At 38.3% G+C, this 18,964-nt stretch overlaps 1 protein-coding gene and 1 long non-coding RNA gene across 2 annotated transcripts; both read left to right on the top strand.

The window, feature by feature from the left end:
- The first annotated feature begins 1,164 nt into the window (after positions 1 to 1,164).
- Positions 1,165 to 4,208, top strand: LOC105534796 (zinc finger X-linked protein ZXDB). Its single transcript, XM_011973664.1, has one exon. It carries the CDS (start codon positions 1,194 to 1,196, stop codon positions 3,951 to 3,953), a length of 2,760 nt encoding a protein of 919 aa, XP_011829054.1. The 5' UTR covers positions 1,165 to 1,193; the 3' UTR covers positions 3,954 to 4,208.
- Positions 4,209 to 4,724: 516 nt separating this feature from the next.
- LOC105534795 lies at positions 4,725 to 6,993 on the top strand. The gene is made up of 2 exons (XR_001005329.1): positions 4,725 to 5,664; positions 5,704 to 6,993. It is a non-coding gene; the product is annotated as an uncharacterized LOC105534795 (long non-coding RNA).
- Positions 6,994 to 18,964: the final 11,971 nt, after the last annotated feature.

The raw sequence follows: 18,964 nt of genomic DNA, 5'->3' as shown, positions 1-18,964 counted from the left end.
GAGAGTGTGGGTTGTGATTGGGAGGAGTACAGCAGCTGTATTCTGGAAGGCTGGCAGTGGTCTATTGCTTGACCTTGGTCCTGGTTACATAGGTGTCTGCTTTTGTAAAATCTAAACCATATAGATATATTTTATGCACTCTTCTATACCTCAGATTTGAAAAATGCTTCCTCCAGAAAAAGTAATAGAAAGAAAAGTATGTGGAGTAGAAATGTTGATGAGGTTCAAATACTTATGGATGAAAAACTTGATTTTCAAGAGACCAAGTGTTCACTGTCATTAAAAGAGGGCGAGAGAGCTGGGAGTATTTAAACAACAGGTTACACCCATCCCCCTGCCACCACCACCAATCTAGTCATTACTCTAAGCTTTCTCATCTCAGATATTTCACCCTATATTTGTGTCAATTCCCAACTCAGTCGTGACAGACACATTGGAGGATTGTCATCATCATTAATAAGATCATTAGGCACCACAGGCCCAGCAAGACTGGGCCACCACACTTAAATGCAAGTAGGTACACCAGGTTGATTGGACAAGATTGTCTGTGCCTTTTACTTGACAGAATCCATTGCAGTGACTGAGGGTTTAACCTAAACACATTTAACTCAGACTCCTGCCCAGAGACCTCCATGTGCTGGAGAAGGCAGAGCAAATTGAGGAATGAATGCCCTCATTGTACTGTGAGAGTGGACAGGAAATTTATCATGGTACAACCGATGGTGGAAGGGCAAAGAGTTGGTTTAGGTTGTACACTGTATAGGGAGAAGCCAGGAGAAGGTTGGGTTTTTTTCCAAATTTCAATATAAATTGTTTCATCCTCCAGACTTTGCATTTCTAAGCTGAACACTGCTAATCTGTTTTGGCCGCATCTCTCACTCATTCTAATCTCTGTATCAGCAAGACAAAAATTGAACTATGCGGTAAATTGTACCGAAGACTTTGCTCAAGACAATTGTGAGTATGGAAGTTGTCCCGCGGGGAGGTGGGAGGGGGAAGGACACTTTCAGAAGAAATGCCAGCACTATGGTGGTTTACTGCTGACACAGAGACAGTTTATTCTCTCAGGAATTGTCTTTCATCCATCAGTCCAGCCAGTCAGCCAGCCAGCAAACAAATTTTAACACACAAAAACTACGAAGCAACATGTCTAACACTGGGAGGGGCTGGGGGTGTTTATTTGGGTATATACAATGAGTCACGGATTAAAATTGCTTATAGCGGATAGACGCCTAGGTGTTCCACAGCATTACTTAACAAGCTGTCGTCATTTCCCCATCACCTCAGAAGACCTCCTTAATTACTTACGTATATTAACCGTAGAACGTATTTATGCATACCAGGCTCTACCTCTGGGCTTTCTATTCTGTTCCAGAGACCCAGTACCAGAATATTTAAATCACTGTGGCGTTAAATACGTTTTAATATCTGATAGGGCCAGTTTCTGCGCATTGCACATTTTTTTTTCCCCTTTCAGGAACGTGTTCAGGCCCGCGGCAGGGGGCGGGGTCGCGCCTCCTCCTGGGCTCTGGTTCCAGCCCAGCCTCTGGGACACAGAGATGGAAATCCCGAAGCTGCTCCCGGCTCGCGGGACACTACAGGGCGGCCACGGCGGTATCCCCGCGGGTGGCGGCCGGGTCCACCGAGGCCCTGACCCGCCGGCTGGTCAGGTCCCCACGCGCCGCCTCCTGCTGCTCCGGGGCCCCCAAGATGGCGGGCCCGGGCGGCGGTGCGAGGAGGCCCGCACGGCATCACGGGGCCCTGGCCCAAGCCTGTTGGCGCCGAGGCCCGATCAACCTAGCGGCGGCGGCGACGACTTCTTCCTGGTGCTGCTTGACCCGGTGGGTGGCGACGTGGAGACAGTGGGCTCGGGTCAGGCCACAGGGCCTATGTTGAGGGAGGAGGCCGAGGAGGGCCCGGGGTTCCAGGGGGGCGAGAGCGGCGCGAACTCCGCCGGGCGAACTGCGCTAGGCCCCCGCTGCCTGTCAGCGGTTCCCACTCAGGCCCCGATCTCCGCCCCCGGCCCCGCCGCGGCCTTCACCGGCACAGTCACTATCCACAACCAGGACCTGCTGTTGCGCTTTGAGAACGGCGTCCTCACCCTGGCCACGCCCCCATCACACTCCTGGGAGCCAGGGTCCGCTCCTGCTCAGCAGCCCGGGTGTCTGATCGCCCCGCAAGCCGGGTTCCCGCATGCCGCGCAGCCGGGTGATTGCCCAGAACTGCCGCCAGACCTCCTGCTAGCCCAGCCGGCCGAACCCGCGCCAGCTCCTGCGCCCCAGGAGGAGGCGGAGGGCCCGGCCGCCGCCCTGGGCCCCCGCGGACCGCTGGGCTCGGGCCCAGGCATGGTGCTGTACCTGTGCCCCGAGGCGCAGTGCGGGCAATCCTTCGCCAAGAAGCACCAGCTGAAGGTGCACCTGCTGACTCACAGCAGCAGCCAGGGCCAGAGGCCCTTCAAATGCCCTCTGGGTGGCTGCGGCTGGACCTTCACCACCTCTTACAAGCTCAAGAGGCACCTGCAGTCTCACGACAAACTGCGGCCTTTTGGCTGCCCAGCGGAGGGCTGTGGCAAGAGCTTCACCACCGTGTACAACCTCAAGGCGCACATGAAGGGCCATGAGCAGGAGAACTCATTCAAATGCGAGGTGTGCGGGGAGAGCTTCCCCACGCAGGCCAAACTCAGCGCCCACCAGCGCAGCCACTTCGAACCTGAGAGGCCTTACCAGTGCGCGTTTTCTGGCTGCAAGAAGACATTTATCACAGTGAGTGCTCTCTTTTCCCATAACCGCGCCCATTTCAGGGAACAGGAACTGTTTTCCTGCTCTTTTCCTGGCTGCAGCAAGCAATATGACAAGGCTTGTAGGTTGAAAATTCACCTGCGGAGTCACACCGGGGAGAGACCTTTCCTTTGTGACTTTGATGGCTGTGGCTGGAACTTCACCAGCATGTCCAAACTCTTAAGGCACAAAAGGAAGCACGACGATGACCGGAGGTTCATGTGCCCTGTGGAAGGCTGTGGGAAATCTTTCACGAGGGCTGAACATTTGAAAGGCCACAGCATAACCCACCTGGGTACAAAGCCTTTCGTGTGTCCTGTGGAAGGCTGCTGTGCCAGGTTCTCTGCTCGCAGTAGCCTCTACATTCACTCCAAGAAACACCTGCAGGATGTGGACACTTGGAAAAGCCGTTGCCCGATCTCCACTTGTAATAAACTCTTCACATCCAAGCACAGCATGAAGACGCACATGACCAAAAGGCACAAGGTGGGCCAGGATCTCTTAGCTCAGCTAGAAGCAGCAAATTCTCTTACACCCAGCAGTGAACTTACCAGCCAGAGACAGAATGATCTCAGTGATGCAGAGATTGTGTCTCTCTTCTCTGATATTCCTGACAGTACTTCTGCTGCAGTGCTGGACACAGCATTGGTGAACTCTGGAATCTTGACTATTGATGTGGCTTCTGTGAGCTCGACTCTGGCAGGGCACCTCCCTGCTAATAGTAATTCCGTAGGGCAGGCTGTGGACCCTCCGGCCTTGATGGCCACCAGCGACCCTCCTCAAAGTCTGGATACCTCTCTCTTTTTCGGAATGGCGGCCACTGGTTTTCAGCAGAGCCCCTTAGATATGGATGAGGTCTCAAGTGTAAGTGTGGGGCCATTGGGATCTCTGGGCTCTTTGGCCATGAAAAACTCCAGTCCAGAGCCCCAGGCTTTGACACCCAGCAGTAAGCTAACAGTGGAGACAGATGCTCTGACTCCTTCAAGCACCCTTTGTGAAAACAGTGTCTCAGAACTACTGACACCAACCAAAGCAGAGTGGAACGTACATCCTGACTCTGACTTCTTTGGACAGGAGGGAGAAACCCAGTTTGGATTCCCCAATGTAGCAGGAAACCACGGTTCTCAGAAAGAAACAGATCTTATCACTGTGACTGGCAGCTCATTTTTGGTATGAACCAACTCTATTCATTCCTTGCCATGTGGCTTACTTTTATTACAGTCAATTTTGAGGATGTTCTGGACTAAATGTCTAAGTGCAGTCATTTCTTTTTGGTTTGCAAAAAGAGCACAGCCCTGGACTACAAGTTTGGAGATCTAAATTCTGATCTCGAGTCTGGAACTGATAAGTTGTGTGACCCTGAGCAAGTCACTTAACCTATCTGAGCCTTAATTTCCTTATTTATAAATTGAGGTGGTTTGAATAGATTGCTTTTAAGGTCTTTCTGCTCTGTGATTCCTTGATAATAGATTTATTTCCTTGAAAAATATGAGAACTTTTTCAGTGATGTGGTATGTCTTTTTGTTTTTTTTGTTTTTTTTTTAACTGCCCTCCCACCCCTCACATGGTCTTTTTTTGGCAAACGTACATAATGTTACATCATATTATGATGAACATCCATGTACTTTTCACTCCACTTCAGCAATTATGAATCCATGAACAGTCTTTTTTAACTTAGCCTCACTCACTCCCCATGTTCTAGTATTATTTTGTAACAAATAGCAGACATCTGATCATTTTATCCATAAATATTATTTATATATCTCTGAAAGCTGTGGGCTGATATGGAAAAAAAATGATAATTCCATTATCACAAGTGGTATTTACAGTAATTCTTTAATATCAGTAAATATCCAGTGAGAGTTCAAACTTTCAATTGCCTCATAAATGCTACTTGTTTTATTATTTTTAATTAGTAGAATCCCGTAAATCTCCTAAGTGTCTTCTTAATCCGTATGTTTCCCCTTCATCTTTGTTTTTTTCCTTGCAATTTTGTTTATGAAATGAGGTTGTTTCACATGTAGCATTTGCTACGATTTAAGTTTTGCTAATTACATCCCTATGGTAATGTTTGCTTTCCTCTATCCTCTGTTTCTTTAACTTGCTAGTTATGTCTAGAGACTTGATGAGATTGAAACATGGCTTTTGGCATGAATGTTTCATAGGTTATGTTGTGTTCATTTAGTAGGTGGTGCATAATCTGTGGTTTTCTCTCTTTTGTGGTATTAGCAGCTGCTGCAGATAAATGCATTAATTCATGATGCTTCTGATATAATGAATCATCTTTGTAGAGTTACTAATCATTAGCAAAGGAGGAAATGCTATGTAATAGAAATATTATTCAATACCAAAATATTTTCTTAAATAGTCATAGAACTAACAGGAAAAAATAGATAGCAAAAAAATGTGTTGGCTGTTCTCACTGTTTATCTTCCTGACTTCTTTTGATGATGGAAGGCAGTTTTGTGGAAATTGCCAGCCAGGACTTTGACATGAAACAGACCCAGGGCTAAATTTTGGCTCTGTGGTGTTGGTTAAGTGGCCTTGAATAAATTAGTTATTAAGCCTCAGTTTTCTAGCTTTTAACTGATTATAGCAATGCACACACATACCTGACACACTGTTAAATTTTCTTCTCTTCCTGTTTCTTGCGTTAAGAAAAAATACTCTGTGTTTTGGCATATTTTAGTGAATTTGTACCATTTTTATTCTCAGTCCTTTTATAATAATTGGAGTATTTTAATCTTATTCATGTGCAGACAAAAGAGCTTTATGAAGTTCAGGGTGAAGTAGTCAAGGGAATCTGTTTATTCCCTCTTCCCTCTACTGAATAATTTTCCCTCTAAGAATTGCTGTGGGTAATACCATGAGTGGAGACATTGCCCACATGCAGAACAGCATATCTCTCCATTTGATCAATTCCCACATGCATAACAGCATATCTCTCCATTTGATCAATTTGTCACCATCTTTGCTCTGCTTTGAAAGTCAGGCTTCTCTGTGACTGTGAAGCCTGCTGTTCCCTGAAAATCTGATAATGGAGCAGTGGAGGTTTCTTTCTTTCTGTGCTCTGTAGATCAAATTGTTTGCACTTGGAATTTCCCAGAGTTGAAAGGAAAGATTGAACTGGAATATTGTGTAAACTGTCTGTCTTACATTAGTGTAGCATTTTGCAATTTGGGGAACATCTTCACAACTTGTGTCTCGTTGTTCAGAACAACGTTGTGAAGTAGTTTTGGCAATGTCTGTGTTTCATGTAATTTAGCCAACTCCCATTCCAACTAGGCTTTGGCTAAATCTGACAATTCTATATATAGCTTAAAACAAAGAAGACACATTCTCTTTACCCCTCCCAGTCTACCCGTCCAGCCTTCATGATTCATTCCTGTGTCAAGGTTAGTCGCTGTTTTCCATTTGAATTGGTTTCTTTTATGGTCAGTTTACTTTCTTCCCTCTCCCTTCCCTTTCCTGCACATTCCCATCCTTGCCACGCCTTTCTGTCCTCTTTTTTAATGGATATATCTTTTTCCTGCCATTATCCCTCAGACATTCTCCTCATGGCACATTTTCTTCGAATGCTAACATTTACTGAGTGTACATTGGAGTTCTGTGCATACAGGAAGAAGTTATTTTCTGAGCTTAGATAATACTATGTGTATATGTGATTAAAATGATGAAGATTATTTTCTATACCCTTCAAATTAGAAGTGGATTTCTGTTTCATTACTTCCAATTTAAAAAGTTTTTGCCAGAGAGTTTTGCCAATACTCTCTTATTTGCTCTAGTGTACTAGTCCAGTAGTGTTTGCATGTGGATGTCTGTGGATGACAGTTATTGTAGCACTTTGGCAGTGCACTAAAAATTTGCCACTATGAAATATTTCTGTATTGCGTGTGTGTGTGTTGAAATACGCACACAGCTCCCCCCACCCCATATATATTAAAAGTGGTTGTATTCATTTAGTGAAAAACAAAAAGTAGATGTACTTTTGTAAATCAGATAAATGCTTGGAATTTGATTGTGTCTACCCATTCAACAGTTTTCCCTCTTTGCTCTGGAAATATTTGTACTCATATAGCATATTTCAAAAATGTCGTTGTTCATTAAGGCCTCTTAAATAGACCACTATTTTTTGTGTCTGGCAGATGAGTATGTCAAGGATTGAGATAAACACATAAGTCTTGGAAATTAAATAAATTTATAAACATAAAGATAATTTAATGCTGTGACTTCGTTTTTTTAAATTATTTAAACCAACTTTCTCCCAATAAAAAATTATAAACTATGTCTTGTCCTGCTTATTCCTGGACAAATTTTCAAAGGACAGATGTTACGTTCTCAGAGGGAACAGCTTTTATTTGTCCATGGGCTCACAAAGTTTCACTAAACAAATTTGTTCAAATGATTTCTCTTTCAACATCATTTTCTAGCAAAATCATGGAAAACAGCTTTACACTTTCAAGGTAATAGATATAATTCTGTTGGTGGTGATAAGCTGCACTTGACTCATCTGAAAAAAGTTGCCATCACTCCTTTTAAATAATGGTACTTGTTTTAATTTCTGCTTCTCTTCAGGCATTGACTTATTAAAACTTCTCATCAACTGAAAACACAGTAACATAATGGCTTAAAAAGAATTGTGTTTCTAGGGCTCCATTGATCTTGTTGGTCATAAGCTAAAAATACACTGACATTGGTATTTTTTTTTTACCAATTACTATAATTAATACAACAAAATGCTTTAGTAGTAGTCGAGAAACATGGATAGACTATGAAGTTTGTCTCTGTGACCTACATTTTTCATGTTCATATCTGGGAAACATATGAGAAAGCAATTTGTAAGCTGGAGATTATACTATATATATTCAAAATTAACAAATATTTACTGAGCATCATTGTGAAGATTACCCCATAACATATTGAGGGGTCTGTGAGAGGAGTACTGTATGACCCTGACCTTTAAACAGATCGCTGTTGATGGGAGGAGATAGAAAAATAATATATTAAATTATTGAAGAACAAAAACAGAAAAATGTTTACTTTGGCACCAAAATGAAAATGATTAAGAGGTAAAAACAAAACAAAAAAAACAGTAAGAATAATGAGACATTTATTCTGGACACAGAGAAGCCAGCAAATATGTTTTAATAGAGGAGTCAGATCATGAAAATTATGTTTTAGAAAAGTTAATGTCATGCTAGTGTACAATGTGGATTAGATGGGAAAGACCGGAATAGGAAAATCAGTGAGAAAGCTTTTGCAGCAATCAAGGTGTGATATGAAGGATGAAGCCAGAACTAGGATAGTGCCAGTGGAAATCAAAAGGAAGAAAGAGGTATTGGAAATATTTTCAGATATTTCCAGTATTTGAAGACAGATTTCAAATATCAGATAATTTCAAATCTCTCTTCAAATACTGAAGAGACGACTTAGTACCTCATTGTGGGGGAAGAAACGAGGGAGGGAGGGAGAGAGAGAATGAGAGAGAGAGAGATCATCATAGAAACCAAGAATGGTAACTCAGGTTTCCTTGGGGACTATAATATATTTTTACTAGCAGAATGAGGGAAGTAAGGAAGAGTTCATTTTGAGAATCAGTGTATAAAGATGGTGTATTTAGTTAAATAATAGTTGTTAAAGCATTGTTATCCTACATGAGGATACATTATAATGTGGATACAATTGTGGTTTATCCACTTTCTAGAAGACACCAAAAGGCTACTCTTTTTTTTTTTTTTGGCAGGGGGTTCCTTTAGGCATTCTCAGAGCTACCTACACATTTATGATCCTCTTACCTCCTTTCGAAATACCAGAGACCTCCCCAGCTTGTCCTGAATGATCCAGATCTGCATTGGCCAATATGGTAGCTACTAGTCATATGTGCCTATTCAGCATTTGAAATGTGTCTAGTGCAACCAAGGAACTGAATTCTTAATTTAATTTAAATTTAAGTTTTAAAACTGAAGCAGCTATAAAACATTTTTCTGTTAGACACAACTCTATTGTTTTGGCAGGACTAAATTTCACTTTAGCCATTGAAAATTTAGTATCCAAATTGAGTTGTGCTATGAATGTAAAATATAAACCTTAATACCAAAAGTTTTCAGAGGCTTAATACAAAAAATTAAATATCTGATTAGTATTTTAATATTGATTACATGTTGAATAATGTTTTGAATAGATTTGGTCAAAAATTCAAATTAATTTTATCAGTTTCTTCTTACTTTTTTAATGTGGCTACTAAAAAAATCTGAAATAAAGGCAGGACACAGTGACTCATGCCTGTAATCCCAACACATTAGGAGGCCAAGGCGGAAGGATCACTGTGACCAGGAATTCGAGGCTTCAGTGAGCTATGATCCCACCACTGCACTCCAGCCCGGGTGACAGAGTGAGACCCTATCTCTTTAGAAAAGAAGAAAATTAAAGAAAATTTAAAATTAAACATATGGCTCTTTAAAAAAAATAAAATTACAGATAAGCTCATTATATTTCTATTGGACAATGCAAATCTGGACATTACATCACTTCCTAAGACTACTCTGTATGAAAATGAGCTATGCCTTCTGTGCTGTATACTAACTTTTAAGATTCACTGGGTATTCTATTTTATGTTTAGGGTATAATAGTCTATGTATTATATTAGGAATTCAGTATTTTGTCATGAATTTCAGCAGTTCACTATGAAAGTAGAAGTAAGTTTCACCTCCATCTGTCTCAGTTGGAGCTGGGAAGGGTAAGATGGTGAAAAGTTCAATATTCCTGGATCTGTGTGAGATTGCCTCATTGAGGCATCTTATTTATCATCTCTTCTGTCACTAAAGAGAGTCGTGAGGCAAGGGATAGTGTGAGAACCCCTACAAGAGTCTTTCCATTTTGTAGTTTCCCTGTCCACTAAAATAGAGAACTCTAGAAGGAATGGAACAAAAATAAAGGGTAAAACATTAAAGGAGTGTAAATAACTCTCCAGGAATTACATTGTATTTGATGGTGAATTTGATAGGAGTCCCACATTGTCACCTAGGATAATTTCTCACTCTTGTTAATTTAAAGACAGACAACACTCTTTTAACTTTTCATTTTTCTAAAGACAATATCCGAATGTGGTATTTTAAAACAAAGCACACAAAGATACCTAACAGCACCAACAATTTCTGAATCCCTTAAGACCATCGATTCTATTTGTTTACTAAGCTATCATTTAGCACTTATGTATTGAGTACCTAATATATGAGGTATTGTGAATTATTACACCTAAAGTATAACTCAATCCATTCCAAATTTTTTTGAGTATCAATTATGTAACAGGTATTGTCCTTATGTTTAAAGATATGATCTATATGGGAAACTATTAAAACCAGTGTATAACAGAGCTTTAAGAGGTACATTATAGATTTACTAGAATAAGAAGTACCATTTTCTGTAAGTGAGCATAAATTTTGATGATGGGAAACCAATATACACAATATCAGCAAATATAGTATTTCATCAGAAACTGAAATTTTGTTTAAAGTATAAATATCACAACAAAAGTATTCTAAACTAAAACTTTGACAGGTTTCTGAGAAGTAGATTTGATAAACTGTAGCAAAATATGAAAATTAATTATGAAATAGACTTTATTTTTTATTTATTTTTAGATTGCAACTTTTGGCTTGATGAATCTTATACCTATAAGTGATCCTGGGGATTGTGTACTTATCTCCCTCATTATATGAATGAGGAAAGGTATTAGGCCTACACTTTGTGTGTAAATTTCTTTTCTTCTTATTATAAGACATTATGGCAAAATTTAATTCTGTGGAAAAATAAGGACATTATTTTGAAGATAAATGTATTATATTGACACACCAGGTGGAAGGAATGAAATAGTAATTAATTTCAGGTAACATTTGGGACTGAAAGTTAGAGTTAAATATGGAGGAACCTAAAAGTTCATCAGTGCTCTGGGGTGGGGGTTCTGTTAAACAAGTAAGTGTTTTGATTTCTGGTAAAAAAAAAAAAAAAAAAAAATAGTAGCTTAACATTTTTGAAAATTAGGGAAAATTTTGTTTCAAAATAGCAAAATAAAACTTTCTTTAATGCTGAGAATTTTTTAATTTTCAAGATGTGAAACACTCACAAAGGGTTAAAAACATTTTCCTTATAGCATAATAGCAAAAGAAAGTGATTTATTTTAAACAAGACTAACCTCTCTCTTCTGTTTACAGTACAGCATAGAAGCTAACTTCAGAATTATCTTGTCTTCAAATGACAGAAGGAAACTGTCCACTTGTCTGCTTAGAAATTTTCCAGAACAGAGAACCCTAGTGGAAATACCATTGAAGGAGCAGCAGCAGTTCATCCCAAGCTAGTTTCAACTTTAGTGCTGCCTTAGTGAGTCCTTTCCTGTCCAAAGTGCCAACATTAGCTAGTTTAACACCAACTACAGTCAACTTTTAGTACTTGCTATGTGTAAGAAAATTTAGCATTTTCTCGTTCAATTCACATATGATTGTGGGTTTCCTGGTGTTAATTATTAATTATCTCATTATAATATTAACAATAATCAGTTGGCATGTCTTATGATAATAATTACACTTCAATATTTTATCTTCATTTAAAAATTGTTTTGACTAAATAAAATTTTGCTTGACATAGGGGTACATTTTTCTACATTATTTGAGTATGTCTCAATCATCTCTGTATTTTGGAAGCAATACAATTTAGAGCTCTGTTAACATTTATTTAGATAAGTGTTTTGAATTATAGCCTTACAATGTTGGCTACTTTGAAAATGGAGAAAGGCAAGCATCCCCCACATTCATAGATCAGTGATAAAGTCCCTGGAAAAAATTTGGGGAGTGAGACATTAAGTAGGTCTTAGAGTTAAGATCAAATTCATAAGAAAAAAGCTATTTGATTCTGTTGTTTAAAATTATTCATTTATATTTATCAAGTTTGCTGCTGAGTATAATCTTATATATCATATAAACTTATAGAAGCCTATTTTTAAAACTCCGTTTAAAGTATTATGTCATTAATTGGTACTTTAAAAAATAGGCTAACTGGTATTATATTTTATTTTTACAAAGGGCATCTGATAGCATTTAGACTTTGAAATTTGAATACAAAATATATACAGCCCTAAATATAACATTTCATAATATTTGTAAGGTAGTTCTGACTATGATTCATAATAGATTATTTTGCAACAACAACAACAAAAAAATATTTTACAAAGGTAAAATGTTACGTGCATCCACAGCCAACATTACATTTACTTTCCACTCATATATTCATAATAAGACAATAGTAAAAAGCATTGAGAATTCTTCTCAAAGATGGAAAACTATGGCTAAAAAATATAAGAAGGATTTTACAATAGAGCAACATACTTTTTACTTTCTCGAAAGCCTTTGATCAACAGCATCTGGAAACAAAGATGAGAGGCACATGTTCAATATTCTCCAGCATTTTCCATTTATACTGAGCAATACAAAGACATCAAATAGACATTATTGCAATATTTAATGATTGTCTAGTACAAACTACATGAAGAATCATCCAGGGTACATAATACCCAGTGAAAAGAGAAATTTCCTTAATTGACATCCTGCATATGAAAGGTCAAAAGTGGTCAAATTAAATGTTATTTTACTTGACACTGAGAGTAGGTGGTGCTTTCCACAAAGAAATACTCTTTAAAGGAGTTTTCCTTTCCACTTACAGTGAATATTTGATTCAGATAATGAAAATCGCTATTCACTCTCTTAAAATCTTTGCCTGTCCTCTTTATCGTTATTATTATTATTTGTTGGGAAAGGCAGTCTCATGTCTGCAGTTTTTGGTTCCCACTTAGCCACATATTTATGGACCTTGGGCCTGGAACACTCCCTAACCAAGAGATAAAATGCCCACATGATTATGCTGGACTTACCACCTTGTGCAAGAGTATCTTTCCCTGGTGCAAGCTAAATGCGTACCTATTTTTCTGCTTAAGCATGTGGGTTACATGACACCTGGCAAACCCCACTGCCATACCTTGCCTCCCTAAGGAAGGGTTAGGATCCTTTCTCTGCAGCAGGAGAGGGGTGTGCCATAGGCAAATTTCCCTGTTGGTTGCCAAAAGAGATCAATTAGCCATGGGAAATCAATGCACACTATTGAAGTTTATCATGCTCTCTTTATGTAGTAAAGCTTTGCTCCATCCATTGCTTAACTGTGTTGTGGAGTTTTTTGGTGACTCCAATACCCAGATACAGTGGGCAGAAGTGTTTGGAGTCCTCCCCTGGAATTGGTAACTGGTGCATGGTATTCTGCTTGATATTGCTATTATTTGTAATAATTTCCATCTGAACTCATTTCCTCAGTGTTGTGAGATTTGTTCATGTTCATTGAGTGTAGCAATTCATTCATTTGAATTTCTCTATAGAATCACATGATATTCATTCACATGTCAATGAGTATGTGCATTGTTTCTTGATTTTGGCTGTAACAGATAACACTATTCTTCTATATATATTTTAGTGCATTTTCATATGGATTTCTATGGGTCAATACCTAGAAGAATGGAAAGGTTATATAGTAGTATGTGTAATGGTTCCAATTGCTCCATGTCTTTTCCAAAATTGGCATTTTCAACTTTTTAATTTTAGCCATTACTATTGGTTATCTAATAGTATTTCATTGTAGTTTTAAATGTACATTTCTATGATTACTAATGGGCTTGAGAATCTTTTCATGTTTATTGGATATTTGGATATCTTATTTTTGAAGTCTTGTGTTGTTTAAGTGGGTGAGGGCTTTGTCTTTTTCTTGATTGATTTTTAGGGATTCTTTATATATTCAAGGTAAAAGCATTTATTAGACATATATGAAAAAAATTATCCTACTCCTTTTATTATTTTTTATAATTAAGTTCCAGGGTACATGTGCAGGATGTGTCAGTTTTTTACATAGAGAAACGTGTGCCATGGTGGTTTGCTGCACCTATCAACCCATTACCTAGGTATTAAGACCAGCATGCATTAGCTATTTCTCCTGATGCTCTCCCCACAACTGTCCTCCCCTGACAGGCCCCAGTGTGTGGTATTCCCTTCCCCGTGTCCATGGGTTCTCATTGTTCAGCTACTACTTATAAGTGAGAATGTGGTGTTTCGATTTCTGTCCCTGCATTAGTTTGTTAAGGATAATGGCTTACAGCTTTATCCATGTCCCTGCAAAGGACATGATCTTGCTCTTTTTTATGGCGACATAGTATTCCATGCTGTATATATGCCACATTTTTCTTAATGCAGTCTATCACTGATAGGCACTTGGGTGATTCCATGTCTTTGCTATTGTGAATACTGCTTCAATGAATATACATGTCCATAATCTTTATAATAGAATTATTTATATTGCTTTAGGTATATACCCAGTAATAGGATTGCTGGGTCAAATGGTATTTCCAGTTCTAAATCTTTGAGAAATTACCACACTGTTTCCTACAATGGTTGAACTAATTTACATTACCAACAATAGTGTAAAAGTGCTCATTTTTATCTGCAACTTTGCCAGCATCTGTTGTTTCTTGCCTTAATAATCACCATTATGACTGGCGTGAGATGGTATCTCATTGTGGTATTTATTTGCATTTCTCTAGGGATCACTGATATTGGGCTGTTTTTCATATGTTTTTTGGCCACATGTATGTCTCCTTTTGAGAAGTGTCTGTTCATGTCCTTTTCAGAAGTGTCTGTTCATGTCCTTTGCCCAGTTTTTAATGGGGTCATTTTTTTTTCATGTGTATTTGCTTAAGTTCCTTGTAGACTCAGGATGTTAGACCTTTATTAGATGGATAGATTGAGAAAATTTTCTCCCATTCTGTAGATTGTCTGTTCATTCCGATGATAGTTTCCCTTTCTGATGATAATTTCTTTTGCTGTGCAGAAGCTCATTAGTTAAACTAGATCCCAATTGTCAATTTTTGCTTTTTGTGCAGTTGCTTTTGGTGATTTTGTCATGAAGTATTTGGCTGTACTTACGTCCTGAATGGTAATGCCTAGATTTTGTTCTAGGGTTTTTATAGTTTTGTGTTTTACATTTAAGTCTTTAATCCATCTTGAGTTAATTTTTGCATATGTGTAAGGATGGTTCCAGATTCAATTTTCTGCATATGGCTAGCCAGTTGTACCAGTATCATTTATTAAATAGTGAATTTTTCCCCATTGCTTGTTTTTGTTAGGTTTGTTGAAGATCAGATAGTTGTAGATGTGTGGTCATATTTCTGAGATCTCTATTATGTTCTATTAGTGTATGTGCCTTTTTTTGTACCAGTACTATCCTGTTTTGGTTACTGTAGCCTAGTAGTATAGTTTGAAGTCAGGTAGCATGATGCCTCCAGCTTTGTTCCTTTTGCTTAGGATTGTCCTGACTATATGAGCTCTTTTTTGGTTCCATATGAATTTTAAATTAGTTTTTTTTCTAATTCTGCAAAAAAATGTCAATAGTAGCTTGATGGGAATAGCGTTGAATCTATAAATTACTTTGGGCAGTATGGCCATTTTCACAATATTGATTCTTCCTATCAATGAGCATGTAATGTTTTTCCATTTGTTTTTGTCCTCTCTTATTGCCTTAGGCGATGGTTTGTAGTTCTCCTGGAAGAGGTCCTTCACTTCCCTTGTTAGCTGTATTCCTAGGTATTTTATTCTTTTTGTGGCAATTGTGAATGGGAGTTCATTCATGATTTGGCTCTCTGCTTGTCTGTTGGTGTATAGGAATGCTTCTGATTTCTGCACATTGATTTTGTATCCTGAAACTTTACTTAAGTTGCTGATCAGTGTAAGAAACTTTTTGGATGAGTTGTTGAGGTTTTCTAGATATAGGTTCATGCCATCTGCAAACAACGGCAATTTCACTTCCTCTGTTCCTATCTGAATACCTTTTATTTCCTTCTCTTGCCTGATTGCCCTGTCTAGAACTTCCAGTGCTATGTTGAATAAGAGTGGTGAGAGTGGGCATCCTTGTCTTTCACCAGTTTTCAAGGGGAAATGCTTTCAGCTTTTGCCCATTCAGTATGATATTGGCTGTGGGTTTGTCATAAATAATTCTTATTATTTTGAGTATGTTCTTTCAATACCTAGTTTATTGAAAGATTTTAGCATGAAGGGATGTTGAATTTTATTGAAGAACTTTTCTGCATCTATTGAAATAATCACATGGTTATTTTCTTTAGTTCTGTTTATATGATGAATTACATTAATGGATTTGCCTGTGTTGTACCAGCCTTGCATCACAGGGATGAAGCTGACTTCATCATGGTGGATATACTTTTCGATGTGCTGCTGGATTCAGTTTGTCAGTATTTTATTGAGGATTTTTGTATCCGTGTTCATCAGGGATATTGGCCTGAAGTTTTCTTTTTTTGTTGTATCTCTGCCAGGTTTGGGTATCAGGATCATCCTGGCCTCATAAAATGAGTTACGGAGGAGTCCCTCCTTTTCGGTTTTTTGGAATAGTTTCAGAAGAAATGGTAACAGCTTCTCTTTGTACCTCTGCTAGAATTCAACTGTAAATCCTTCTGGACCTGGGTGTTTTTCTTGTTTTGTATTGTTTTGTTTGTTTGTTTGTTTTTATTCGTAGGTTATTTATTACTATCTCAGCTTCAGAACTCATTATTGGTCTATTCAGGGATTCACCTTCTTCCTGGTTCAGTCTTCAAAGGGTGTATGTGTCCAAGAATTTATCAATTTCTTTTAAATGTTCTAGTTTATTTGCATAGAGGCATTTATAGTATTCTCTGATGGTTGTTTGTATTTCTGTGGAGTCACTAGTGGTGTCCCACTTATCATTTCTGATTGTGTTTATTTGAATCTTCTCTCTTTTTTTCTTTATTAATCTAACTAGTTGTCTATTTTATTGATTTTTTGGAAAAAAAAAAAAAGAAGAAGACAGCTCCTGGATTTGTTGATTTTTTGAAGAGTTTTTTGTGTCTCTGTCTCCTTCCGTTCCGCTTGAGCTTGGTTATTTCTTATCTTCTGCTAGTTTTGGGGTGTATTTGCTTGTTGTTCTCTAGTTCTTTTAGTTGTGATGTTAGGGTATCAATTTGAGATCTTTCTTGCTGTTTGATCTGTATTTAGTGCTATAAATTTCTCTCTGAACAGTGCTTTAGCTGAGTCCCAGAGATTCTGGTATGTTGTATCTTTGTTCTCATTCGTTTCAAAGAATTTCTTGATTTCTGCCTTAATTTCATTATTTACCTAGAAGTCATTCAGGACTAGGTTGTTCAATTTCCATGCAGTTATGTGGTTTTGAATGAGTTTCTTAATCTTGAATTCTAATTTGGTTGCCCTGTGGTTTGGGAGACTGTTTGTTATGATTTCATTTCTTTTGCATTTGCTGAGGAGTGTTTTACTTCCAATTATGTGATCATTTTTGGAGTAAGTGCCCTCTGGCACCGAGAAAAATGTATATTCTGTTGTTTTGGGGTGAAGAGTTCTGTAGATATTTAACAGGACCACTTGATCTAGAGCTGAGTTCAAGTCCTAAATATCTTTGTTAATTTTCTGTCTCAATGATCTAATATTGACAGTAGGGTATTAAAATCTCCCACTCTTATTGTGTGGGAGTCTAAGTCTCTTTGTATGCCTTTAAGAACTTGTTTTATGAATCTTGGTGCTCCTGTATTGAGTGCATATATCTTTAGGATAGTTAGCTCTTCTTGTTGAATTGAACCCTTTACCACTATGTAATGCTCTCCTTTATCTTTTTTGACCTTTGTTGATTTAAAGCCTATTTTGTCAGAAACCAGGATTGCAACCCCTGCTTTTTTCTGCTTTCCATTTGCTTAATAAATTTTTCTTTATCCTTTTATTTTGAGCGTATGTGTGTCTTTGTAGCTGACATGTTTCTTTTGAATACAACACACTGATGGGTCTTGTTTTTCAATCCAGCTTGCCATCCTGTGTTTTTAAATTGGGGCATTCAATCCATTTACATTTAAGATTAATACTGTAATGTGTGAATTTGATCCTCTCATCATGATACTGGCTGGTTAGTTTTGCTGACTTGTTAATATAGTTGCTTCATAATGTTGTTGGTCTGAGCACTTCATTGTGTTGTTGTGGTGGCTGGTAATGGTTTTTCCTTTCCATGTTTAATGCATCCTTCTGGAGCTCTTGTAAGACAGGCCTGATAGTGATGAATTCCCTCAGCATTTGCTTGTACAAAAGGATTTTATTTCTCTTTCACTTATTAAGTGAAAAGATAAATAAATTATGAAGTGAAAAAAGAAATATCACTTGGCCGGATATGAAGTTCTGGGTTGACAGTTCTTTTATTTAAGAATATTAATTATTGGCCCTCAATCTCTTCTTGCTTGTAGGGTTTCCACCAAGATTCCTGCTGTTAGTCTGATGGGCTTCCCTTTGTAGGTGACCTGGCCTTTCTCTCTGGTTACCCTTAACATTTTTCCCTTCATTTTGACCTTGGAGAATCTGATTATTTTGTGTCCTGGGGTTGATCTTCTCATAGAGTATCTTATTGGGGTCCTCTAGATTTCCTGAATTTGAATGTTGGCCTGTCTTGCTAGGTTGGAGATGTTATCCTGCAGGATATCCTGAAGCGTGTTTTCCAACTTGATTCTATTCTCCCCATCTTTTTCAGGTACTCCAATGAGTCATAGATTCAGTCTTTTTATGTAGTCCCATAGTTCTCAGAGCTTTTGTTTGTACTGTTTCATTCTTTTTTCTTTAATCTCACCTGCCTGCCTTAATTCAGCAATACAGTCTTCAAGCTCTGATATTATTTCTTCTGCTTGGTCAATTCAGCTATTTTTCATGTCTATGCATCATGAAGTTCTCGTGTTGTGTTTTCCAGCTCTATTAGGTCATTTATGCTCCTCTGTAAACTGTTTATTCTTGTTAACCAATCCTGTAATCTTTTATCATTGTTCTTAGCTGCTTTGCATTAGGTTAGAACATAATCCATCAGTGAAGTTCATTATTACCCAGTTTCTGAAGCCTACTTCTGTCAGTTCATCCATCTCAACTTCAGCCCAGTTCTGTGCCCTTGCTGGAGAAGTGTTGTCATAATTTGGAGGAGAAGAGGCATTCTGGTTTTTGGAATTTTCAGCATTTTTACATTGGTTTTTCCTCATATTTGTGGATTTATCTGCCTTTGATCTTTGAGGCTGGTTACCTTTGGACGGGTTTTTTTTTTTT

This window comes from Mandrillus leucophaeus, unplaced genomic scaffold (assembly GCF_000951045.1).
Source record: "Mandrillus leucophaeus isolate KB7577 unplaced genomic scaffold, Mleu.le_1.0 Scaffold1390, whole genome shotgun sequence".
Classification (NCBI taxonomy): Eukaryota; Metazoa; Chordata; class Mammalia; order Primates; family Cercopithecidae; genus Mandrillus; species Mandrillus leucophaeus.
Note: the sequence above shows the minus strand (reverse complement) of the source record. Positions and strands in the feature narration are given on the sequence as shown.

What these genes read in the sequence shown, in the direction of transcription:
- LOC105534796 (XM_011973664.1), top strand. Translation starts at nt 1,194, where the DNA reads ATGAGTCACGGATTAAAATTGCTTATAGCGGATAGACGCCTAGGTGTT.